This window comes from Anarhichas minor, unplaced genomic scaffold (genome assembly GCF_050575085.1).
Source record: "Anarhichas minor isolate MPS153535 unplaced genomic scaffold, ASM5057508v1 ptg000040l, whole genome shotgun sequence".
Lineage (NCBI taxonomy): Eukaryota > Metazoa > Chordata > Actinopteri > Perciformes > Anarhichadidae > Anarhichas > Anarhichas minor.
Genome location: NW_027466486.1, coordinates 6,471,522 through 6,499,379, shown reverse-complemented (window position 1 = coordinate 6,499,379; position 27,858 = coordinate 6,471,522). Strand labels below are relative to the sequence as shown.

At 44.7% G+C, this 27,858-nt stretch overlaps 1 protein-coding gene across 1 annotated transcript; it reads right to left on the bottom strand.

The window, feature by feature from the left end:
• msrab (methionine sulfoxide reductase Ab) lies at positions 1-27,415 on the bottom strand. The gene is given in 7 exon segments (XM_076108492.1): positions 1-1,228; positions 9,921-10,027; positions 20,577-20,681; positions 23,861-23,980; positions 24,146-24,214; positions 26,811-26,841; positions 26,843-27,415. Coding segments are annotated over 7 exon segments (645 nt in total). The 5' UTR covers positions 26,882-27,415; the 3' UTR covers positions 1-1,054.
• Between the last annotated feature and the right edge of the window lie 443 nt (positions 27,416-27,858).

The window sequence follows — 27,858 nt, the reverse complement described above, 5'->3', positions numbered from 1 at the left end:
TTGAATTTATTATTTCCAAAGTCAGACATTAACAAAATAAAGGCAGTATAAATTATTTTACATGGGCCAATCACTGTAAAATCTAAATAATAAGACTGCATTATTGTGCTTCACTTTTACTAAGCTACTGATTATAATAAGTAAGTAATAAGAAGTACTTTCACTCCGACAGTAAGTCTGGGCTCTGGCATAGTGTTCTGGTTTTAAACGGATGTGAAAAGGTTGCTGAATAGTAAAACCATTGGGGTTGGTTGATTTTCTGCCAGTCAACCAACTTTGGAAGACAAAAGTTTTTACATGATGAAAGAACACAATATACTACATGGAAGTGGATGCAACAAAAACATTCTACTGATGCTCTATGTTCTTTGAGAAACATTGCCACCTTGTGGCATCTGACTTTTGCTGCAGTCCAACAAGACACTGCAGCTCCAGCTGCACTACAACCTCAACTTTAATTTTCCTTCCTGTCTTTTACAAATGGTTTTAATGCATTTTATGTCTTATGCAAAGCACTTTGTATTGCCTTTGTGTTTCACAGGTTCTATACAGAGAAAGTTGTTTTATAGTCCAGATTATTGTCTTACGGTTTACAAATATTGTTTTTATAGATGTGTATTTTTTGAATATATGTACATATGTACATAGTAGTTATGTTCAGTCTTTGTCCAGGGGGTTGTCCTTGTTTTTAGCTGTATGTCTATTTGTATACACTGTTTATTTTCTATTTCATATGTACATACAGAGCAACGGCCGGAGTAAAATCCCTTTTATATGCACACACATACTTGGCCAATAAAGCTAATTCTGACACTATATTCATTCTCCATAGCTCACAGACAAATACACAGATTGAAGCTTTGATTATAAAAGTTTGCTGAAGCTTTGTAATGTATTTGCAATCTGACTAATATGTTATTGTGTCAGAAAATACTAATACACACCCCGAGTAATATAATTAACCAGTGTATCAAAAGGAAAAGATTAGGATTAATCAAGGCCCAAATAACAGCCTTCAAAAATCCTCATCCTTTTCTTTCTCACCCCACATCCCTCACAGTTCCTCCTTCCTGGCTCCAATGGGACAAGAGACTCCGGTTCCTTTGAGGTTACAATAGCCATTAGGGACCTTCTTCAGATACTGCTGGTGATCGTCCTCAGCGTAGTAAAACAGCTGCCCCTCCCGGATCTCTGTGGTGATGCTACCGTAGCCTTTCTTATCCAGCTCCTAGAGACAAAATACAAAACACATCGTTTTTAAACCCATTTTTCAATGCATTTCATACACAGTGAAATGACAAAAGGTTATGAGGTTAGATTTAAGGTGTGTTCACTTAAACTTGGAGATACAGAACTACTGGCCTCCTTAATCAACAGCAAAGCTGTTAAAGGTTGAAATCACTAAAACAGACCTATCTACGAGGAAAACATTCCACGTATGCAGCGTCTTCATATGCTCGGATGATTCTGCAGCCTGTCTCCGACCCCTCAGTCATGACACACATTCAGTACTACTTTCTCCGTTTTCTAAAACTTCCTAAAAAAGATACACGCCTCTTTAAACGGCTGTTTTATTCTGTAGTGTATTGGATGTGAACTTTCAACTCACTAATACAGTAAAGAGTTTTTTCGCTCCACAGCTAGAAAGCAGGGTGATTGAGTGACAGAAGAAAGGAACATATTTTTCTTTCAGTAGTGCAGCTTGCCTCTGTGGCTCTCTCTGTGGGACAAAGCATCAAAGAGTATCCGCTCTCTTTGAGAACTCTTTAAGACACTTTCATACTTACACTTTTCTGAAATTCTTTGAGAAAAGGCTTCAAACACACAAAAAAAAAGCACACTTGTACACATAGACACACACACACACACGCACGCACATACACACACATTAATACCTCTGACAGATATATCGAATACCTGCTGAGCCGAGTGGTTTTCTCTATCTAATAATACAAGCACTCCTCTAGATCAGTGCTCCTGAGAGCTGACAAAACAACAAGTCTGAGGTGCACTGGGAGTATCTGAGGGCAACAAGTAACTTGCATGCAGCACTACATCTCAGAACTGTGTGCAGCACTGAGGAGCTGTGCTTTATGCGGGCGTCAATTGACAGGGTTCAGCAAGCACCATGAAATGTATCCAACCTTGGCTCAACCCGTTCTTATCAGCTTCTGCATACGCACCCCGTCTCTCCGCGTGATACTGTCATGGATGCTGCTGTGGATTCTTCATTCTTCTTGGGGTGATAAAACCTCAAAATGTATGGAGGTTAGCTTGTATTCCTGGAGGTGATGATGGAGGTGATTCAACGTTTTCAAGGCAGCAAAAAAGTATCAGAACGTCTTATCAAAGCTACTCAAAAGACTGCAGCATCGTCTGCATTTGCATTGCTGAAGGGTAATGTTCTTCATGTTCAAAATAAGTCTCATTCTTGTAAAATGTAGTGAAAGACACAGTTTTTATTTAAATCCTCGGGCATGGCAATGTAGCACTTGTTCATGTTCCAATATGGAGTCACTTTAAAGCTACATTAATCAATATTTAATATATTAAATGACTCAACTGGTGTGTAATGTAAAATGTGTTGCGTGTAGTGACGGAGCCACAGAATTATAACCCAACTTTGCAATTCTTCCGAGCAGGTTTTAGCTCATAGTTTTGGTTTTATGGAATCTCAATGTCACCGCTTTGGTCTACTCTCACTGCTGCTCTCATTAACCCCGGTTCCAGCAGCAGCAGGCAGCTAATTTCATTGAATAAGCTCTGATAAACCCACGGTATGCTACCTGCCCAGCACCAGATGGAAGACAGACACATTTGGTGAACATAGTAGAACATTTAGCCATATACAGGATTGGATCAAGACCAGCCTCCAGGAAATCCCATTGGTGTTCACCTGGTAACTGGAAATACCAGAGTATATTATTCACACCATGTTCCTACTTAAACTATTCAGTGACGCCTTGTGACCTGTACGGATCGCATCTGTATCAGTTGTTATGATTTTCCACTTATTTAATCAAGTTTTAAAGTTTAATTTGTCGCCTACGTGTAACTATTAAATGTGAACCTTCCCATTCTTTAAATTTCAACTGTTGGTCAACCAGTCTCTAGCTGCAACCTACTTGATTACTTTTTTTAAATGTATTAATCTACCAGTCATTTTGAATGGATTAGAGTTGATTATTGTCATCCTATAAAAATGTCAGAAAATAGAGAGAACTGCTCATCATAACTTCGTCATATTTGAGATGCTGCAAGCTATTTTTGTATTATTTTTGTAAAGGCAGTGTATAATTCTGTCCACATGGAGGCAGTGTGGTACAAGCAGTGTGTGTTTGTGCGAGTGTGTTGGAGGTGATGCAGTGGAGTCAGTAAATCAAAGCTCCGCGCCCCACAGAGAGGCTGAGGCAGCGGCTGACCTCCAAGTCCTCAGTGGCTGCCCGCTACAATGCGAGGGCTCTCATCTCCCTGCAGGAAGGACTCAACGACCACTAACCAAACTACAGCCAGAACACCACCCTCACAAGCACGGACATATTTACCCCTTTCAAATGCACACTGTGTGCAGTCTGATACAGAAGAACCCATTTGTCCTGCCCACATCCAACAGCATTGTAGTGAACCAAGCGACACAAGCGTGGAATCTTTGTACATCGTGGCCTAATTAATCAGTCATCATCACAGAACCACTGTAGTAGCAAACCCTCCAGGGCAGAGGACGCTTCATGTGAGGAGAACACGACGTCCAAGAAAAGGTCTGCTATACCGAGCAAACGTACACCCCCGCCCTGACATCCCCGCACGGCTCCCTCGCTCTCCATCCAGCCCCTCTACAGCAGTCACAACACGGCGGCCATTTTAGATCTATAAATCAGAATGCATGGCGTCACACCACTGTGTATAACCTTATGTGGCTTCGCTCTCTCTCTCTCTCTCTCTCTCACACTGCAGCAGCAGCAGAGGAATGGAGGTAAGGATGTGGACTGTAAAAAATTCCAAAGATGGAGGAAAGAAAATTCTCGAGAGGAAGAGCAAACAGGATGTCCTCAAGTTGGGCATTTTGATGCTGGTGATGATGACGTTTAAATGACGGCTACATAGAGGGAGAGAAATGTGTTCCTCTGTGTTTGTGTATGCGTTTGTATGTATGAGTGAGTGTGTGTGAGGATTGAAATGAAGGGTCATGAATACAGAACACATAAGGTATAGTTCAGGGTGTGTGTGTGTGTGTGAATATTTGTGTAACTGTGGGGACACAAATCACGTCACGGAGTCACATTTTGGGGAGTCGCCTCCCATTTAGTGACAAAAAGTGGGACCGTAATACTTGGTTTTTGGTTACGGTTGGGATCAGTCATGAACTGCTTATGGTTAAATCGCCAGGGAATGAATGTAAGTCAATGCAATGTCCTCCTAAGTGACAAAAACGTGTTTGTGTGTGTGTGTGTGTGTGTGTGTGTGTTGTAAGGGCTGAGCTCACTCAGTCCAGTCAGCCCTTCCTTTCTTCACGCCTGTCGGAAAGACTCCCCTGTCAAAGGCATGGCTGAACGGGTGCATCTCTCTCTCTCTCTCCATCTCCCTCCATTGTTGACTCTCTTTCTTTCTTTCTCTCTCCCTCTCTCTCTCTGCCCCCCCATCTGAGCACAGACCAAGGCTTCGTGCTACAAAGTCCTCCCTGCTCTCCAGCCAAGCGAGAGAGACCCCTCTCGCCATCACCATCGCCAGAGAGACGGCCTCGGGACACAAATAGGACGTGACACCCCGAGAGAGGGTGGAGGTGGAGGAGCAAGAGGAGGAGGAGGAAGAAAATGTACTCTCTCCTCCTACCCCACTGTCTTGTCTCTCTGTTTTTTCCCCTCGGAAGGCCTACGGCTGCAGAGTGGTGGGGAAGAGGCGCACATTGACATCGAGTTTGTGACACCCAATGACTCATGGTGAAGACATTTGAAGAGGAATATGACCTCAATTCAGTGATTTATGTAATCATCCCATCGTCCATTCCTGTTACTGGTGTGTGTGTGTGTGGCTACCGCCTCATCTTCTATCTTTTTATTCATTTTTTTCTTGGATTGAGATTGTTTATTGCAAGCAAAATTGCAATGCGTCGATATAAAAATATTACATCACATGCATTAAAATCCTACATTTGTAATTTTACTAGACTAGAAGAACAAAATGACCCATGAGGGAATTGAATGCCTATAAAAGGTGTTATGTTACAGAATTATTGGTAAATACCATTGCTGATGTATTAGTGTGTAAACAGCATTTCATATTGTAGTTTGTGTAAATTAAGCTAATTGTAGCCACATTATATACCATTCTAATCTAGAATACTGCATAATATTTCATAAACTGATCACATGTATTGTATGTAAAATATTGATCCGACTACATCTGCCAAAGAAAGTAAAATTATGCAAAATATTCCCTGTGAAATGTATGAGAGTGTAAAGTAGAAATTAAATTAAATGCATTAAGATCAAGTACCTCAAACTTGTACTTAAATAAAGCACTCAGAACTTAAATGTACTTCATTTTCAGAATACAAAGACAACAAATGTGTGTAAATTACTACAAACTCTCAGTTGCACAGACCTAGAAACAATGTAACCTTCACTGCAGCTGCACACCTGAACGCTGGAGCACATGAAGCCCTTCAACATCTTAACAATTTAAATAGACTTTGAGTACTGCCAAAAGCAAAAGTTGCTCCGCGGAACAATGCCGGTAACAGATAAGACTGTGGCTCTGCCCGAACGCACGTGAAGTAGGCTGACATGATACTTATCGACGAGTCACCACGCTTGCCCTCGATGACCTCACAGAGAGAGACGGAGCGATAGTGATGGAGAGAAGACGAAGGAGCGGGACAGACGAGGAGAGAGGAAGAGACACAGAGATGGCGCAGAGACACGCAGGAAGAGATGAGGGAAGTAGAGGAGGGCAAGATAGATTATCCAGAGGCTGACGGAATGAAAACGGACCGTCGTGAGGCGATGAAAAAAAAAATAGTCTGAAATAGAGAGAAGATAACGCAGAGAAGTACATTGTGCTTCATGTTCCTGCAATGTTCTGTGAAATGCCATATATGTAAAACATCCACGTACAGCACTGCGTGTGTGTGTGAGCCAAAGGATGCGTATTCCCTCTGTGTGTGTTCCGTCTGCACAGAGGATGAAGAGTTTATTTTTTTTTTCCCGCCCTGCTCTGTTCATCTTTCTCTTTTTCAGTGCGGGTCAGGCATCCATTTTAGCTGGGCTCTAATCTTTAGTGAGCGCTCCTACATTTTGTGAGCGAGGAAGCCAACACTCCTACATTTTGAGAGGGTGAGCGTACGCGCGCACTTCGGTCTCCGAGCGATGCGGCGCGTGCTCCTACATCGTTATTTTTTTGTTTGTTTTATTTCAAGGGCAGACAACTAGTAGCTCAACATCTGAAGACTGTAAAAAATTAAATAAAATGCAGACTACATTCTCGTGAAAAGCGATCGCCTTCAAACATTTCAGCTGCACTGTACTCGATATCTCAATACCAGCATCTCACTCAGGGATGGGCATTTACTTTCTGGCAATTAAAAAGTCATTTGTGAACAATATACATTTTACAATCTTCTATTAACGGTTAAATCTTAGCCAATACTACCGTGTAGTTTCGTGAGAAAGATGTCGCATTGCGATCGATCGAAAAAGATTTCCGTGAAAAACACAGACAGACTTTAAAATGTGGGAGCTGGGGAAAAGCTGGACGGGTAAATCTGACGTTTGAAGACTTTTCAAAATGAAAGGACGTGAGCTTGTGTGACTTGAAGCCCGATTACAAAACCTGCTGATGCTGTGCCCCGTTTTAACAACCCCTGGGCTTCTCCTCAAGATTTGTAGCCCCAAACGACCCCCCCCTTCTTTTTTTTTCCAGCCATCACCCCTGTGCACCCCCCTGCTTCCCCCTTTCAAGCTCATTAAGTTAGGATGCCTTATCAGAGGGCACACTCACCCCTCCAAGGCCCTACACATATGCATCTGCACTCACACACACGCGATATTCAAGCTGGCTGGATAAAAACTATTGTTCATACATGCACACACACTCATCTCTCTCTCACACACACCCGTATATATATATATATATTTAAAAAAAAATATATATATATATATACAGTATATATAGAGCGAGAGAACCCCCGTTCCTCCATTTTTCTCTCCAAACCCTAACCCATCTCTAACCGACCCCCACCGCCTCCCTGCACTCTCCTCCTAATCAACTCTTCACATCCCTTCTCTCTCACCCTCCACTCACCGCCCCCCCCCCCCTTCCTCATCCAGCTCTGGGGAGACACATTTTAGCAGAGAAGGAAGGATGGAGAGAAAGAGAGAAGGGGAAAAAGAGGAAGAGAGAGACGGGGGAGACAGAGGGAGAGAAAGAGATGCACTCCTCCTCTCTGCTCTGCTGCCACAGCGGCTTGGCTACAGAAGCCTTTGATGTTCTGCAAATTTCAAATTTCATTATAGAGAACCCCCTTCTCCTCTCCCCCCCCTCCCTTTCCCCTCTCTCGCTCCTCCCCCTCTCTGCTCTCGCGCTTAAACAAGCTTTTCTGCCTGACTCTCCCACACCCCCACCCCCAATGCTGAAGTTAAGAAACTGAAAGCCCTGCAGAAGAGACTCTTCATATGGGTTAATTATTCATTGGGCTCTGCTTGTATGTGCCAAATGTATGTCTCCGTGTGTGTCTCTACGTACATGTGAGTGTGTGTGTGAGTCATGGGCTGGCAGGGGGGTGGAATCTGGATTTTGTGATGCCTGTCTTATCTGCGATCGTCTTGGATCGCCTCCACCCACGCTCTCTTGTCACTCTACCGAACATGCACTCACTTCTCCCGATAAGAGAGAACTGGCCTCTTAGGATAAAAACACACACAACCTCACGCGCACAGACGGACACACAGCAAGACCGTCCTCTGTAGAGATGCCATTTTCAAGCCCGGGCGTTCTTGAGACTCAGCATCAATGCGGCAAGGCAACCATTTCAGGGCAGGAAGCTGCCATTTTGGTTCAGAGCGTGTCAGCTGCTTTGAGAAGATATGTGTCCCAGTGGCCCTCAGATGAAACTGGGGTGCTACTGAAGTCCTTGACAGATCGGTGGTGTCAGCAGCGTTGGTGGGGAGAGCGAACGGGAGAACGAGGGAGAAGTCTGAGTGCTGTTTCGGCTTCGGATGTTCGTAAATGGGTGTGTTTTTTGAGTGTCTGCTGGAAACTGGGTTAAGATTCTCATTCTTTCTCTGGCATGGAGGTGAGAAGAAAATAATGCTTGATGAAAGACTTTTTTGGTGACATGAAGCCATTGAACCCGTGGCAGTTTATTCCGTATTCAGAGTTCAGCTATAGGGACGACGTGCATTGTTATTTTCAGAAAAGATTAGGCTACTAAATGAATACATGACATCAATTGTCAGTGAAACCATAAATATGAGAGGACAGTATTGTGATTCAAATGTTTTCAACACATGTATATGTATATCGATAGATATGTTTACCAGGGATTTAAGGGCATTGCACACTGTATTTCAGTTAAATATTCTAAGCTAATTAAATGATAATTGTAACATTCAATAATTAACAAATATTACATATCATATTATAATGGGTGTGTGTGTGTGTATGTGTCTGTGGTCAGTTGATAACCTGTCAATCTCTCTGATCTGATTGCCTCCCTCTTTTTTCCTTTTCTTTCCTCCATTCACCACCTTCCTGGTCTCAGCTGCCACTCCTCTTTCACCTCTGACCCCGGCCCAAGGCCAAGGTTGGGAGGTTGTCGCCATGGTAACACGAACAGCCCCGTGGCCCATGACTGCTGACCCCGGGATCCCCAAGTAACCGTGACGATCACAATTTGCTCCCCCTCTGCCCCCCCGCCAGCTCGTCCATGGATTCCATTCAGAGAGGGGAGAGATGAACAAACGAAAGTGATGCAGGGATCAACGGATAGATGGACTAATGGACGGACGGCCGGACAGATGGACGGACGAACAAAAGGGAGACGCGTGTGCCGCTGAAAGGACGAGCTTTGGAAATGAGTTTGGACGACCTATCGACCCTCTTCGTCTCATGCAGTTTAAGAAAGAGGGTGTCACCGATTGGATGGAGATGGAGATCAACTTAACAGAGGTGGCTTTGCTTCACTAAACAGCATCAAACTCTAAGAGGTCACCACTCCAGAGACTGCTCTTTTATCCTTATTCAAATAAACTGGGACAACTTCAAACTACAGCTTAGCCCTGCTTAACGGCAAAGAAAAAACTTTGGTTTTTGGCCGTCACAAACTTGTTTTTTTGGGGATTTTTTAGCAACCAAAAGTGACATGAGAGGGTGGAGAGGAGTACAACTGAATGCCGAAAAACATTTTCAAGCAACAAAACGGTTACAATTTACTTCCATGAACTGAAAACACACTGTGAAAGGGTTAAAGTAGTATAAACAAGGACGGACTGGACAACGTTGAGGCAGCGACCTGTCAATCATAAAGTAGCCACGCCCTAAAGGATATCCTTTACAGTCTATTTTACTCTAAATGGGATCATGATTTACTAAATGAACATCATACTGTATTGAACAAGACTTGTAACTAGCTACTTGCAATGCTTACTGAGGTAATAAAGTGAGAAGTAGGGTCATTTCTTCTCATAGACTTCTGTACAATCAGACTTCAGGAGTTGCTCCCTGATGGCTATCAGAAAGAATGCACTTTAAGGCACATGCGCATCGGCTTCACTTTTCAGAACCAGAGTTTGCCAACTGGTACCTCAACACTGAAGAGAATATTACGAAAAATGTTCCACTTGGTTTGGTTATATGCAACACCATGCTCGAGTAAGTGTCGTATTGAAACCTTCTGATGTGTATACTGTATGTGGGTATTATACCTGCTGGAAGGCTACTTTGCTCTTCAATGCAAGCTCCTGTTGAGTGGGGTTGGATGTGTAAATGGCTGAACGATACGGAGTACCACGGTCATTCTGCTGCCTCATTCCTGCGTAAACACACAAACATAAAGGGACAATCAGACACCACACAAATAAGCATAAGTACCACAACCACTACGGCAAAATGTGTCATTTGCATTTAAAAGGTTTTCACAATTAGGTCATCACCCTGCATCTTAAATTCATGAAGCCGAATGAATGTAAAGATCACAGCAGATTTGGGCTTTCATTAGGAAGGCCTGCGGTGTGTAGGTGTATGGGCTCATGTAGGTGGGTGTATTTTCTTCTTCTACGCATCCATGTGGCACTGTCAGAATTTTCATCAGCTTTACATCAGTGTGTTTGGAGGAGGCCCAGGCCCAGTGTACCTTGATTAGAAGGCCAAACAGCTGCCATTACTCCTGTGCTTTTCAGAGTCTACAATCCTGAGTGTTTTTTGGCATCCATGGACTCCTGTCTGTCTCTTACTCTCTCTCTCCCACTCAGCCTTTGTTTCTTCTCTTTACTGAAGACAAATCCTTGTCCTTCCTTGTCCAATCTTTGGCCTCCTGTTATGGGCTGGGGAGAGTGTCGTGGTGTGTGTGTGTTCTTCGATTTTTACAGCTTTGTCTTTCAGCCTGCAGGCAGCGACAGTGGCTTAGTTAATTTGAACAACAGACCCCTCAAACTTTGCTTATTGGTCAGTGATTGCTAAAGATCAGTGGTTTATATCAAAGGCTCCGAAGTTAGCAACTGGTTGAAAACAGCTGTCTGCTGCAACTGGAAAAGGGTTCCGAATACCGGTGAGAGTGAACCACAATATGTTGATAACTGTAAAATAAAACCAAAACATTGGGCTGAACGATGCTAAAATGCTTCACAGAGCTGTGGGGTAAAGCTGGGACTCCCTAAATTGCAATGTGCGGTTAGGGTGTTTGTGTGATGAAATGCTCTAACAGGAAAGGGAATTATGTCAAGCCTAACTATAAGAAGCTCAGATGACATGATGACAGATGATGAACAAAAACAACACTATTAACCAATCTGATGTGGCCACTGCCATGCCACAGTTTACCCTCGCCACATCTCTAGTGCTCAACCCCAAAGGATTTCCTCATGAGATAAGGTCTGTTGCCCATATAAGCATTAATGTTTTACATTAACCACATAATGTGAGTGACACCTGTTAATATCTCTCTCGATGTTGTTTTCTATTTATATTGTGGGAGTAAACAGATTTTCACTGAACGTGCTGACAAGCTGAGGGCCACAATATTCTTGCATCTCCCTGACACAGCATATCTTTAGATTAAATGTTACCTTACATCATTGAGTGTCACAATCCGTGACAGTCTGTTCAAATATAACGGCTATAAGTATTCATCTGGTCTTCATTCAAATCAGTGTAGACAAGCAGACGTCGCCCGCTCTCCGACACACACTGAATGCCTCAGAGAATTTGCTCCACTGAAAGTGATAAAACAGTGTGTTGTGGAGATTACCCTGTTAAACGATATGTGTGCATATTAGTCTTTGTTCTGTGTAGAGCTTATTCTCTATCAAAAATACAATGTATTTTACATTTTAAATATTTCATATTTTGGTCTCACAGCATCGTGCCCTTGTTTGACAAACAGAAATACAGATTATAAAGACAACAAACATAAAGGCAACATCTGGGGAAGTATAGTTGTGATGGTGAGTAGCCGATAAAAGAGGGGTAAACATACTTTGTGGACAAGGTAAGGCATAGAGAACCATTCATTTCCAAGTGCATTAGCTTACATTATGCTATGAACATTATACGTGTTAGTAAATATATGAAGTCTTTGTGAAAGGTACACTATAAAACCTGAGCATATATTATAAGAGATGGCATCAATTAGGCCCATTATGATTATTTTTAGCAGCATATGAGCGCACTTTGCTTGAGACATCCACGAGCCCTGGTATTATAAGGTGACCATTATTACCTGACCATTAGGACTTGCATTGAAGGCCATGTATCACATATGATAAACACAGATAGTCTCTGTTCACTCATAAATGATGAAAACCAGTGCAATGAAGGTCATCGTAAACACTCGTTACAATAATACGCTTCCTTGGTGCCACCCATAGGACATGCAACCACAACTCAACTCACACAACCGCCTCCAAGTGTGGCTTGTGTGAGTTGAGTATGGGTCTATTATAGTAAAAACAAAAAACCACAACGATGATCGTGTGACCGGTGGAATGCACGGAACGTGAATATTCGTGACGGCATGGTGGGAAAGGTTTGAACACGAAAAAAAAATCATCAATGAATTTTCCCCTTTTCCACGAGTTGAAAAAGCCTTTAGAGAAAAAACCCAAAAAGAGAACATGTACCTTCCTCTTTGCAGATTTTAAACTGTTTACAGCCGAACAACTTTTTCTCTCAAGGGGTCAGACATCAAATTTCACCAGTCACCATGACACAATCATTTTCTATTTAGCACTAATCAAAGAGTGGAAGCTGGTGGGAATGTCAATAGTTTTGCAGGTATTTGGTCACGAAAGTATTGAACAAAATGGAGATTGAGTGAGCCCGCTCGATGAGGAGTTGGTACTGCCAAAATGATTACAACTCATCACGAACGTCTGTACACAATTTCACGAGGATCTATCCAATGGCTATTGAGATATTACAGTCTGAACCAAAGCGGTGGACTGACCAACAATGCCATCCATAGTGCCATGTCGCTTGTGTGGCTAAAAACACCCCCGATATTCTACCATTTCGTAAACATACATTTTCCAATGTAAATTATTTCCATAAATGTTATCTTTATTGTGTCATTCACAAATCAACCCACTCTCTCATTAGTCTCCCTCTGCATCCATCTCTACCCTCACCCTCTTTCTCTCCATCTCTGCAGTGTTGGATGTCGGCCATCTTGCCCCCAGCGCTGTTGTTCGGTGACGAAGCTAATGGTGGCCCCTCCATCAAAGGCCACCGTGCCACTCTGCCATTGGCTTTCCACCAGAGCCTTTACTCCGATTGGCTGTCTGGCAGGGGTCTTGTAGCTTTGCTGCTCCCAATGACCTTCCATGCTGACCCAGAGGTTCTGACCATCTCAAACACACACAGACACACTAACTATGCTTGTGTATACCTGTGCAAGACGATGTATGGATAAAACATGCATTCATCTTGGGGGGGGGAAATGTATATGACACAAACAATTGACTGCTGTAATTTGATTGACGCTATTTTACAGCAGAACAGAATAGAATTGATTTTTTTACCTGGCAGGAAAGGTAGATATATAGACAGTAAAGACGATAAAGGCTTTTCATCACAATGAAACGCTTAATGATATGGAATATCAAAGAAAAGTCAAGAGACAAACACCCTTGAGTGGTAGTAGCTGCTTCCCACACAAAGACAATTAACATTCATCACATCTTCAGAGATCCCTCCTCCATCGGACGAGGAGTTACTCCCCAATCAAAATATTAACACTATCCAAAATATCAGCCTAGGTTTTGACTGTAGTAAGTCCAAATTCATCCCCATAAGCATAGAGTCCTCAAAGAACTACAACGGCAACAAATACCACCCAAAGAAATCCCCCCCACCTGCCTTCAACGTCTCTCTCTTGCTCTCTCCATTTTTAACAGCCCCCTCCGTTATTTTCTCCATCCATCAAAGACGGCAGTAATTATTAATGAGAGCCTCCCTGTTCTTTCTGCATTATGCATGAGAGCCGTGCGTCTGAAAGCAGAGGGTAAAGGGGGGGGTTGACAGAAGGGGAGGGTTTTGGGTCACACACGTGCACACACACATACATACACACACACCACCTCTCAGGGTCACTGACCTACGCCCACGAAGCCAAAACTATTAATTATACTATATACCCCCCCCTAAATAAGAACATTTAAAAGTAGTCCCTTTAATACAAAAGCCAAAATCCGACAAAATGGGAGGGTTGTGGGTTATTTCAAGTTTAAGAGGGAGTAGCTGGTCTTTCCAACAGACATTCACGTACAAACCTGTGCACACAAACGTACATGCATACACTTTTTGGGCTCGCTGTGTTTAAATCCACTGAGATTTCTGGCAACTCTGTAAAATCTCTTCCAGTGTTTACCCTTGCATGCAAAAACAAAAATGGCACCGCTCAGCTTGTCCCTGCTGGCTCTTGAGGATAAAAGCCTGCGATTTCTCCACTTCACCTTCACTCCTTCCTTCTGCAAATTGTGCTCATTCACCTTTTGTCTTCGACTCTTTCCTTATTCCCCCCCTCACTCATTTCCCTCCACCTTCCATTCCCTTTTCTCTTTAACCAGGTTCAACCCAAGTTCATATAGCTTGTGTGCATACGTGTGGTCGAGGGCTGGTAAGAAGGTACGATAATCAGATTAAAGGGATGCTGGTGAAGAAGTGTTACGGAGGGAGGAGAAGATGACAGCGGTAGACATTACTGTAACAATGCGTGTAACTACGGAACCGGTGGCCTGACCCCGGCTTATTCTCCTGGTGTCTTTTTACACAACGATGCTTCATCCTTTAACCATTGTACGAGCTGAGATTAGCCTCACCTCTCCACCTCCTTATGTACCGTCCCTCCTTTCCCTCTATAGTCTTTCAGCTTTCTCACTCCCTCTGTATTTCAGGATTACTCAAATAGATGTAAAACAAGAAAAGAAACCTTTTAATTAGAGAGACGAAAGAATAAACATTTCATCAGTCAAGCTATTGTCAGTGTCCGCAATTAAGAAATGTTTCTGCGTAATTGGTGACTTTTTGCATCCTTCTGAGCAAGGAGTAAAAACATTTGAAGTTCATTTCGGAATTATTGCACTTGGCAGTGCGTGCTAATTAGACCGCAGCAGAGTGAGCACTAATGAACAATCTGATGTTTCTTCTCCTTCTTTTACTTCTTCATGGCTACCCCCCTACCTGCATCTCCCCACACGGTCACACAATGTTATACTTGTCCACCCCCTTCAGGTCTAGAGAGAGAATCCTATCACTGCCCCTGTGCCCAAGCTGAAACATCAAGGATTATTTGGGGGTTTTGTTCCACGCTGATAGAGTCTAATCAGCTAACGCTATTTCTACTATTCTGTCAAAAAAGAAAATGTACACAGCAAATTAAAAAAAGAACAACTACAGTCTTCCCTGTGTGTGTGTGTATGTGTGTGCGTGATAGTACTCAGAGCTGTGCTGTACCCCGCGGTCCCGTTACGACTGTGTGCGTGCCAGCAGAGCCCTCTCCTCCTCTCCTCCTCTCCCCTCTCAGCTGCTATTTTTGCCCTGTTCTTATGTAAGCCGCTCCTGACGCGCTGGAGACAGAGGCAGAGTACGGAGTTGGGATGGTGAGAGCATCCCCAGCGGACACACATATACACTCGCCTGCACGTGCAAATCCACACACACACACACACACACACACACACACACACACACACACACACACACACACACACACACACACACACACACACACACACACACACACACACACACACACACACACACACACACACACACACACACACACACACACACACACACACACACACACACTAAGGGGACTGAATATGTGACACATGCAAACATACAGAGCAAAACCTAAAGTGAAGCTCTGCTGGCTGTCAGATGGGGGCACTACACATTCAGAGGGAAACTTAAACCAATAGTGGAACTGTGTTTGCCTTGGCAATGGTACCGTGTATATGCGTGTATATATGGCTGTAAGGCGCACATCATGTAGATTACTGCAGTAACTTTCGTCATGCCTTTTAAAAATCTGTTATATCTCTTCCTCCGTTTTTTCCTCTCTCGACTGGAGCGGTGCTCTCTAACGTGATCACTTCATGGTTCTGGGCATGTTGTCAGAGCACTGTGACTCTGGCCCTCGCGCTGTTTATTTTTAGCTACATCTAAATCGAACAAGTAGAACTTGTTCTACTGTTGTACTCAAATCAGTCCAGAGATGAGAGAATAAATTACATTCCCCTTATTTAAATCTGTGATATCACATGTTAAAGTACTCTATGCATGTATGTTTCTATCATAATGTGCTGTCACTTCATCAAATACAATTTAAAAATATTCAAATTGAAATAAACTTAAATATTATCCAATGAGCATTGCTGCAAATACATTTTCACTTCCCTGCATGCAATATATTTGTAGGACGGTACTGATTTTTCAAATGCTGCACATCTTATTTCAGAGCAAAAAAATTATTTAGATTACAGTTAATATGATTTTGCTCAATTTTCCAACACTTAAGTTAACGCAAATATTTAGGCTCCGTGTGCATTTGTCTGTGTTATTTGGTGTCATTATCAAGCAGAACACTGATGCTGAGGTCTTCGTCTCTAATAAACAATTACAGCTCAGGTTGGGATCTGATGTTTTTTAAGTTGTAACCATCTTTGTATTTTGCTCTTTCTTCCTCATCACTATCCCCGCCCCTCCTTTTTAGTTTTATTTCTCCCATATTGTTTCAATTACGCTCTTATCTGTGGGAGTATTTCTATTTCCATGAAAGGTGAACAAGTACACAACAAATGCGGAGCGATTTTATTTATCAAAACCAAACAGACTTATGAAACAAGACAATACGAACAACCAATACGTATGTCTTCAGCCTACTCAAATGGACACACATAACTCAACCCCCACAGCGTGCACACACGTGCCGCAATCTCCATAAATTAGGACTGTCAGCGTGTGTGAGGGTGTAATAACTGACACCCGGTAATGAGCACGCCATTTTCAGCCAACCAGTGCAGAGGGAAGGGGTTGGGTGAGAAGTGTGGGGGTGGCAAAGGTCACAGGTCAGGGGTCACGGTCACCTCCTGCAGGGTTTTGGCTTTAGATGGCTGTGGCAACCCTAAATTGAGGGATGTGGTGACACAGGGGGACACGGGGGTACCCCAACAGGGAATTGGCGTGTGTCGCAGCCAGCTGGGGTGAAGATATTATATAAGGGAATATTCATGCTCATTTTAATTGTCAGAAAGTAACTGCCACCAGCGTGACTTGGCAGATGGAAGACAGCTTGATCTATGTCCATGTTTGACCCTATGTGTGCCTGTGTGTTTGCGTGATAAGCCATATTGTACTCTTTTTGATAAGCTATTTTTATATAAAGTATATACCCTATACAGCGATTAGACAACGCAGCTCCCAAAATAAAAAAGGGAAAAGCTCAAGTGGATGTAAATGGCCACCATCATAGATTTTTTAAACTGCACTTGTTTATTTAAAAAAAACTTTAATACATCTCTTTGTTACCATGTGGCACGGGTGAGTGTGCATGTACGTGAAGACGTTATCAAATGAGGACAGACGGCTCGGCCATCTTAGCTGTGCGTTCGTGTTTTTGAGTCTATCGCTGTTCACTGACGCAGCATCAGCAGTCCACTCCATAAATACTGCATGGCTTCAAAAAATAGAGAGGATGGAAGGAACGAGGTAAGAGGAAAGAAAGGAGAGGAAAAGAGATGAGGAGGAAACAAAGAAGAGGGGAAAAGCCTCGGCTGTTAAGAAGAAGGGCGGCGGGGAGGGGAACGGATGGAGAGATGGGAGAACGGGGAAAGTGTGGGGGGGGGGGGGGGGAGGAGAGAGTGACTAAGAGATAAAAGTGGAGTGAGTGGATGCGAGTGTGTTTGTGTGATGAGCGGATGGCCTCGGGGAGCGGTCGACTCACTGCGCTGCTCTGCGGATGTGCCGACGGGCTCCAGGCCGTTTGCTCACTCGCCCCTTCACTCTGCTCGCTGCAAAGAGGACAGGGGTGGGGTGGGGGGGTGTAGGTGAGACAGTGAGTCGGGGGGGGTGGGGGGTTATGAGAGAGGATGAGAGCGGGAAACTGGGAAAGAATGTGCAAAATGGATGGGGGAAAGAACTGAAAGGCGGAAGAGAAAAGAGGCATAAGAAATCCCAGAAAAAGAGAGAAGAGTAGCGGAGGTGACCTTATGTTTGAATAGGTTAAGGAGCAAAAAAGGATGGCAATGCAACTATGAGAGTAGCAGTAGAGTAACAAAGAGGGATGAGTTGAGAGGTTGACAGGGTAAAGTACTGGCCAAATAAGATGCTTCTTTCCTCCGCTGGGATATAACGGGACAGGGGATACAGGGAGCGAAACAGGGCCTATGTTCCGTAACAAGGAAGTATCCAATAAACCAACTGACATGACATGTGAAGCTATGTGCACTCTCTTCAATGCATTCACAGTGTGTGTGTGTGTGTGTTTGCCTATCCGCATGTACGCACAAATGGAGAAAAGCTGTCTGTGAGTAGGCATAATGAGCACTTGTGCACAATGTGAAGTGAACAGTATGCTCGAGTATGGAAATGTGTGCGCAATTGATCTGCGGTGTGTGAAAGAACAGCAAGATGTGTTTGCGTCTCACCAGTGATCATTCTAAATACATCAAATCAAGTGTTCAAGTCCCTCGAGCCTCTGTTGCTCTCCGACATGAAGGTGTGACTTTGACTGTTTGGAGTTCATTTGTGCTCGAGTGTTTCCATGCACACACGTGTGAAGGTATGTTACTAAAGAGTTGCAGACATAAGAAACTTATAATATGGGAGCGTGTTGAATGGGGGGGGGGGGGATCTTTATGCAACATCCCAGGGAAGCCAGCAGATTGAGACTAGTGTTGCTGAATATGGAAAGAGGGCACACAGCAAAGGCTGCTGGGAGTTTCTGATTGGCTGCTAATGTTGCTATCCAGGCTGGGATTGGTGGAGTTTACGCAGCCCGACATCACGTTGTTGGGACTAAACCCTTTTGAACTGAGGCAAAGCAGAGAGGCACAGATCTCAAAACACATACACACACACACACACACACACGTATGTGCATACACACTTTCAGCTACACACCCACGCATTAAAAGGAAGTATTGCATGCAAGTGAATATGCATCTGTACATGATAATTCCGCAAGGACTCCGACATAGAGTGCATCTATAAACCAGGATGGGCTGTGTTGATCGTGTTAGGAAAAAACAGAATTGGTAATGTTCCTGGGCTCGTCTCCTTCTATGATGATCTCTAGTGAATCTGTGCAGTTGAAAGCAAAAAGGGCGAACTTCCTTAATTTCTCCATTCTCTTTTAAGCCAGACTCGAAGGTGGACAGAATAAATTGGAGCTTAAGCATGCGTGAAGGCACAGCCAGCGGGCCCCTTTCCACCACTCCACGCCACATTTGTCAAATCTGAGGAATTTCTGCTACACGTGAACCCAGACTCGGAAAAAGATGGACACGGAGGGGATTTACATTGAAGTCACGCACAAGGACTAACACTCCTAGAAAAAGAAAAAGTATACTCGTATACCACTATACTTGTGGTTATTATGTCGCCTGGTCTTAACTGTAACAAAAAAAATAAAAATTGTTCATAGTCAGTAAGCTGCATGCTATTAAATAAAACATGAGATGAGACAAGGGAGTGAGTCAGGGGAAATGCATGACTACTCTTCTGGCCTCACTGCCTTCGCCCCGTGGCGTGTTGCCTCGACCTGTACCTGTGCCTGTAGTAAGACGTGTCTCTGCCTTTGGCTACAGTGAAAAGGAGAATCTCCTCTGATCGGGATGATGTGGTTCATGGTTGAACCCCAATAGTTACTTCCGCTGCTGCCTCTTTTTTGTCTAGTTGATCAGGTGAAGTGGAATGTGAAGAACATATGAAAACATGCAACTTTATGTGGTAGATGCACATACATGGCCGGTGTCTGAGAAAACAACCATGACGGATGCAAAAGAACACGTTACCGAGTGTGCACGTGTGTGCCTGTATGAGCTTGTTTTAAGGCTGAAGGTCGGGCTTATGAATCCTTGATCCATCTCTTCCCAACTTGTCATGCTCCTCCCTACATTCAATATGAGTGAACAGAGTACCTCTTTGCCTGTCCTTTCTCTCTCTCGCTCTCACACACACACACACAGACACACACACCATCCCTGTGCCCTCCTGGTGCATTAATGTTCTTACATCACCTCCTCCAGTGAGCAGAGAAAACAAGAGAGCAAGACATTCGAAGAGATGAAGTGATGGGGGATGGGGTTCTTGTCGCCGCTGGAAGGAAAGGTTGGGGGGGGGTTGAGAGACGGGTGGGGAAGAGACGTGTGTCATTAAAGAGGAGAGAGGTGAGGAGTCCAGTGTTCAAATGACTATTTGCAAAGATTCACCAGTTTCCATTAAGGATTGTCAAGGGATTAAAGCCGCTCAAGAAACGCATGCACAATAAGACAAAAATTCACAATATTCGAGCTAGAAAGGAACAAATTTAGTATCATAATCAGTCGGAAGCCCTTATGTGATGTGGATGACAAAAGGCTGGTTTACGTTCGATAAAGTACATGCCATGCACACAGACAGGTTTTTTTTTGCAGTTAGGGTTTGAACATGCCCCACACTGGTGTGCCTCTCCATGGATGGCTGGATCTCAGACACATTAACACTGTCTGGCATTGACTTACACCCATGAGACCTCCCCCCCATCACACGCAGACACACGTCTGGGCATCATCCTTCTGCTCTAATACACCCTGTGACCCTCGGGATGGGTCTTACTTGAGGGCGAAGTTGTGGGTTTGTGTGCACGTGCATGTTGCTACCTTGTGTAGGATCATGGCTTTCCCAAAAGCGCTTGAGCAGCTCCTCGAGGCCAACGTCTTCAGGGGAGAAGACCACCCTCACCACCTCGGCGTGACCCGTCAGGCCTAAACACAAAACCTTCGTCATTAAAAATTGAAGTTGAATGAAATGTACACTCATTGCTTCCTCCTCAAAATGTTGAACATAACAATTGACTATCACCAAAATCTTTATGTCTGCATGTCTTGTCAAACCGGAAAAAATTGCATGTTGAAGATTGCAAAGCCGATATTTTCAGTAGCATTCGTTTGTGGTGTAGGTGACATTGAGTGCATGTGCCCGGGTAGGTTGAATCCGCACTTATGGCACAATGGGATAGTAATAGATAAGAAAGATAAAGAGAGGTGCAGATAGAGAAAGAGAGAGAGAGAAAGAGAAGGCACAGTATAGGTTAAGGCTTATGGTGAAAGTAGCCAAAAGCACACAGACACTCGCTCCTGTGTGCAGCTGCCAGGACCCCAAAGCTTCAACAAGCTGCCTGCAGGAATTCTCTAACTGGGGAAGGCTTTAGGTCTCACATGCAGGCGTATGGGCACAGACACACACACACAGCAGAAAAGGTATACTCACACACCTCAACGACAATATATACCTTTGCTGAATGTAAATACAGAAGCGTTAGGATTGTATCAATAGCCATTCCCCACTCTCACACATTACACAGACACAGGCGTACACACACAGAGTATAACACACACAAAGACATGCCCACACAGATAGATGCATCAGGTTCATTGCAGACAATAGGAGAAAGGCTGCCAAATTCATGCATCTGGCCTGAGACCCACTTTCTGTCACGAAATGAACAAAGGATCATCTCATGCCAAATGAATATGGAAGACTTCACCTCTTTTAACAGTTGCCTAATGCACACTTTTTAGTGGATGCTAGCAGTCTGTCACGAGTATTTGACAATGAATAAGTCAGTGTTTGCCGGAGCCGTTCATCTTTTTTAATAATAAAAATGCCGACATGTAAAAAAAAGTCTACCTTTTTTACCAGGTACATTATGTCACAAACTGGCTCAAAGAATGTGGCGAGAAGGTTATCCACAAATGATCCAAAAGGAATTTATTACAACTAAGGTTAACACATATGAACAATAGGGGAGTGGAAGTCAGCGATGTTAGCCATAAAGTAATGCATGGATGCACGTGGACTGTGGAGGTGTTGAATGTGCAAAAACAAAGAGAGGAGGCTGTAGGGTGGACCTCAGCTGCAGGAAGGGAGAGGCAAGAGGAAGTGATGTGCCACGTATATATATAGCCAAAGGCCCAGGTGAGCTGTCAACCAATTGTCTACTGAGGTTGGCAAGGACAGCCTTCACAATACACAGGCTCACCATATGCATACATTCTGCTGTGGTTAAAGCCAACATTGAGTTCGGTTGTAGGCTAGCAGTCATGCTGAAGGACAGTCGAGACCTGCTGGAAAAGAAAATAACACGCACTGTGATTTTCCACGCTTGTCCCATCTGAAGGGGGTGAAAGGCATGAAGAAGTGATGCCACTAAAGCTGCTAGAGATCCAATGTTTTGCTGAAGGACACTTCAGCAGGGTGAACAGCCTGCTGGGTCAGAATGGCCTCCCAAATCACCATGACATCCTGTTGCCCTTTTTTGTTTAATTATTCTCTGTTGTTGGATACGGTAGAACTGGATTTCATCAAAAGAATGAAATTTACCAGAAAAACGACAGCACTTGCCGCTTGTTTTAACATTTAAAATGACCTATGTTTAAGTTTTGCTGACAAAGCTCTTGTGGTTGTGAGAGTAGTTGCTGTTCTCTCTAAGTAGGAGAGACAGAAGTAGCATGGTGTTGTTATGTCTGTCTGTGGGGTCAACGAAACAGGTGACATTGACAAAAGGGTCTGCAGTTCACCGCAGTGGAAGAGTCCTCAGCAACCTATTTTGTCCATTAGGCATGATGATTGTTGGATATGCCACACTGACGAGCTTAAGCACAACAGGTAACAAAATCAACTCTTGATTCTATATTGCAGAAGCTGTGAATTAGTCGAGATAAAATATGCTGATTGGTAATAACATCTCCTTCAATCCGTCTCTCAGCCGTCTGTGTTGTCTGTCCTCCCGAGACAAATTTGACTGCAACTCAACCTCTCCCATTTGTGTCCGTCAGACCATCCACCTATCTATCTGCCTGTCCTTCCATCCTTCCCTGGCTCTGCTGACAGTTCCATCAGCCCCTTCTTTCTGTCCGGCTGTCTGTCCGTCCAGCTGTCTGTCCTGCCCCGGCTGTGTTGACAGCTCCTCGGTCTCATGCCGTCGCAGTGTTCTGCTCCGTCATGGCCACTGGAGCGACGCCTGCACTCTCTCAGCCGATGGACAGGCAACCATTCTCTCTTCCGCTTCTTTCTCACATTTTCTTTCCCCTCAAAAGTTTATTTTACCCGTTTCCTCACTTGCTGCAGCTCTCAGTCGCTCTCTTTTTCTGTCATCCGCCTCCATCTCCATCCACGGTAGACTGAGAGAGACAGACAGATAGGAAGCCCAAAGCGTCTCACCCCTCCTCCCCATGTCCCCCATGCTGCACCTGCACCTAGACTCCATGCCTACATGTAATAATGCGCCCTCGGAAATGGAGGATCCCCAAACTAACAGTTCACGACTCCCGATACACAAGACGGTCACGCAGAATAAGAGCGAGCTAGACATCTTCCTCTGAATTATATATCGCCCTGTATGAATCTATTTGAATCTCACAATGATGGAAAGCGAACAGAAACTAATTTGGACGTAGAGCCAAATATTTTCAAGGGCTTTTGATCGCAAATTCACCGAATTCAAGCTTGTTTCTCCAACATCGTGTTCGCCATGGAAAAGAAGCCCGTTTATGGCGCTTCACACACAGTAACCTCTGTTGGCAAAAAACGCCGCAGTACAGCACAGTACAGAGCCCAATCCTTACAAGTAGGTCATGGGGGGGGTGGGGATGGGTGCAGCCCATCTGGAGCAGTGCATTCTGAGTAGTTGACTGCAGATGAAGGGGAAGGCGGCGAGAGGATGAGAGCGCTGTACTTAAAACGCGACTCTGTATCTTTTTCCTTTTCCCTTTGCAATTTTTGGTCTCTTGAACCTTGACTGATTTCACAGAGAAATGTCCTGCCAACCCACTTCCCCTCCTCACAGGGATGGAGCACGATCAGGTAACATATATCAAAGTGTTGAAGGGCGTGCGTATGTGAAAATGTGCACATTCGCACACGAGGTGCCCGAGTGTATCACCTGAGCAGACCTCGTGGTAATTGGGGTTGGGTGTAAAGCCGCCGGCAAAGCCCACCTGTGTGGTGTAGACACCTGGAAGCCGCCAGAAAAGTCTCTCCGCTCCCCAGAAACAGCCTAAGCCTGGACATAAAGACAGCATGCAAACACACACCAACAGCATTAGTGCTTCTTGTCTACCATACCATCCACACATTTGATCAAAATGTGTCAATGACTACAAATTGGTGACAGGATTCCATATTGGGTTCATTGTGATTACACAAATTGGGGATTATGCAGTCTTACCAAGCATGATGGTCTCCATGCCTTCTGGAAAAGGCTCCACAGTGGGATTCCCATTGGCTGCATGTTTGTCTGTAAAGTGAAACCGTGTGCAAACGTGAAATCAAATCTCGACACCGTATTTGAACAGCACAAATGTGTGTGCGGGGAATGTGTGTGCGGGGGCCCACTGGCGGCCTCGGCTAGGCCTCATAGGTCTGCACTTATAGGCTAACCCAGGCCAGCGGATCAGAGGCAGAGGCTTCTGTGCTGGAAGACAGTTAAGAGATTACACGGCTTTGACCGCCATTCTACCCCTGCTGTCCTCTCCTCAACGCCCACAATTAAGCACTATCACACAGTTATTTCCTGATATCTCTCTTACTCTACTATATGCCTTCAAATGCGAGTGTATTAAGTGCTAGGCTTGGCACCATTGGGTGTCCACAAAGCAAACCAAAGACGACGCTTCAGGGGCACGTGCCTGCATGACCTCACGAGCAGGGGACGGCCTCGCGTGTAGACCCATTGCCCTCCTAATCTTCACCACGTTAAAAATACCCGATAAGTAAAACAAACTGGAGTGCTGAGAGATGGCAGAGGGGGGGGGGGGGGGGCACTCTACTGCCAACTATGGTGCATGGAATTAAAGCGCTAAAAAGGAAGTGAGCGCGTGTGTGTGTGCGTGTAGCCCACAGATGTGTGAGGAGGATTAGGGTTTAAGAAGACTGAGTTGACTTAGCGTGCAAATCTCCACTAAGCAAGGCTGGTTTGTACTGCAACTACTAATATTAGTCTCCAGATAAACAGGCCACAGGGTGCACTAAGAGCTTAGGCACATACTTACAATGGATGCTTGCTCCGAGTTCAATGTGTGAGTGCTCTCTGGCCGATGAGAGATGTGATGTGTGACATTGACCTGAATACCAACAATCTCTAATCTGTCATAATAGTTAATTTCCTAGAGAGGCCCGGGATGATCTATAACTGTTAAAACAGGCCAAAGACCAGATACCTGCAGTTTATTTCAGACTGAGTGATTACTGTGAAGCCAGATAGCACAGAAGCACTGAAACGAGTGCAACGCCTTGACCTTAAAGATTAACAAGCATTTTGAAGAATACAGGAAGCAAAAGAAGCAGCAGAGCACTTCAGCTGATAACACCTATGTGCCATCTTAAGGACACTTTTGGATATTAGACTAAACTCTTTGGTTTTCCCGTGCAGTACCAGATTGCAGAAGCATGAATGACTTCTAAAATGTCACAGAGGCCTGGGCTGCCTTCAGGCAGTCACTTCCTGCTCTCCTGTTGAGCGACAGTTCTGTCTTTCAGCAGCAGGTTGTTTGACGCTGCCAGGTCATGTTCACAGGCACAGTCGGCTGCAATCAAAGTATATCTGTGTCAGTGAGTGTAGTGGCTACATATTCTCAGTCCACAAGGGTGACTTTAAGGTGGTAGGCGGACAGGAGAAATCTGCATCCTTCTTCTGTGAATTTGTTTAGTCTTCATCCTCTGCTCACTCACACCCTCTTGTCCGGCATATTTTGGCCACAGAGACAAAAAGTACTGAAGTTGCCAAATGACGGAGAGAGAAAATGTGAGAGTGAGAGAGAGACAAGTGTGCGATAGAGGAGGAGGAGGAGTGGGAGGACGAGAGATCAGCCTGCCAAGACAATAAAAGGAGTAAATAGCCAGTGAGAAGCAACAGATGAGGGTAGCGGAGAGGCAGCGAAGCATTCTTTTGGCTCTCAGACCACCATGCCTTTGGGCGCTATATAAAAAGACCAAGCACTTCATCCAAGAGAGAACACAGAGAAAACAAACAAATAAACAAACAAAAAAAAAGAGGAGGTGAAAATGAAGACGGCCAAGAACACGCCGACACAGCACTGACCAGAGGAGCCAACTCCGATTGCCTGCCCCCCCCCTCCCCCGCCCTCCCGTCTATCTCAGCCGCTCCTCATCTTCGCTTCACACCCTCACAACACCTTCCCATCATCCCTCACTCTCCACTTACAAACACGTGCACACTCTCCTGCACGCACGCACGCAATCAGCCGCACAATCCCTCGCACGCCGACCTCTGCTGTGGGTATTTCTCCCATGGAGCAGCTGGCAGAGGTCCAGGTGGTGCCAGGCTGGCTCCTTTCACTCTGCTTAGCCCAGCATTCCCCCCTGCCCGCCCAGCGCCCACACCCCATTCTGCCAGAATTACCCCACCTAACAGAGAAAGAACTGGCTGAATACCCTCACTACGCTGCCTCACTACGCCAGCAAAAGAAAGAACAGAGGACGACAAAAAAAACAAGCGGGGAGGGTGACTGACTGAGTTTACAAAAGAAGAAAAACAGGCTGAATATGGGGGAAGGATTCAGGAAAAGGATTTTTTTTTTCCCCAACTTGGATGAGATATGGGCGTAATTTCTTTTGTGCGCCTTTGTTTTTGAGGATATCTGGAAAGCGCAGTGCAGGCTATACAGTACAGCGGGACTGAAGCGGAATACTTTGGTCAGCTTTTGATGCTTTTAGCTTGGTGGTTGTAGGCGGCAGGACCCGAACCAAAACATCGGACCCGACCGCTCTGCTTGTATCATGGTTACCATCAGTCAAGGGCACAACAATCTGTTGCTTAGCGGATAACAACGTCCAGTTTGAACTGTTTCGGATTGGTATTTAGTCTTTGTTACCCTTCGACTCTACCCCTGGTTCTGTGTTTCTCACCCGCAAAACTGAAGTCCAAGCGCTGCTGCCCCCTCATGCAGAGACACGGGAGAGGTACTATCGCTGGATGCCAAAACTGGTGACGGGGAGGTCGATTTCCAGGCTGCTCTGTTTATTTCCTTCCAAAAATCCATTCTCTCCCTTTCCCTTTCCTCTCCTCTCTCTCTCTTCCCTCCCTCTCGCTATTCCTCTTTCTAGCTTCACACAGGTTGGCAGAGAGTCAGGCACGAGTTGTCGGAGGAGGCTGAAGCTTTATACTGGTGCCAACTACCCTCTGCTGTATGGGAGCATGGGTAGGGGCGAGACAGAGTGGGGGCAAATGAGGGGAGTGGGGTGGGGGGAAGGAAAGAGGCAAGGCTGGTTAGAGGTGGTCGCTTTTTAAGAACAGTAAAAAGGTGAGTAAAACAAACGATTTAGCTGTGGCCTAAAAACAACCCAACTGTAATAAGAATTTACATACACTGATAGCTGTTCAGGGGGGTAAAACGGTCTCTGAGGAGCACAACTTTGAAGCCATCCATGCATTCCATACATACTGTATCCTAGCAACGGAAACAGTTGCTATGGAGAAGACTACCTACTATACCGCTGGCTCCATTATCCCCTGCAAGCAAGATGGAGGCACATCCTGTTGGTGCCTGCACGGATATCTTTACTCAAACATCGATCTGACGAGGAAAGACAAGGATGGCATCCACCTGGTCAGCGCGAATGAATAAATGAATCTCGCTTTTTAACTGCTTAAAAGTAAAAGGGACATCATACTAAAAACAACCTTTTACGTGTCTGTTTGCAGAGATACCAGAGCAACATTTTCTATACCACTTATACTTTCCAGTGTCGCAGGGGGCCAGAGTCAATCCCAGCATGCAATGGGCAAGATCGCAACGGATACACTATTCAGGGTCTTCAATTTACCTTACTGACTGCGGTATGGAAGCGAAGCTGCTGAAGGAAACCAATGCAGACATGGGGTGAACATGCACAATCCCAAAACAATCCACATTTTAGGTT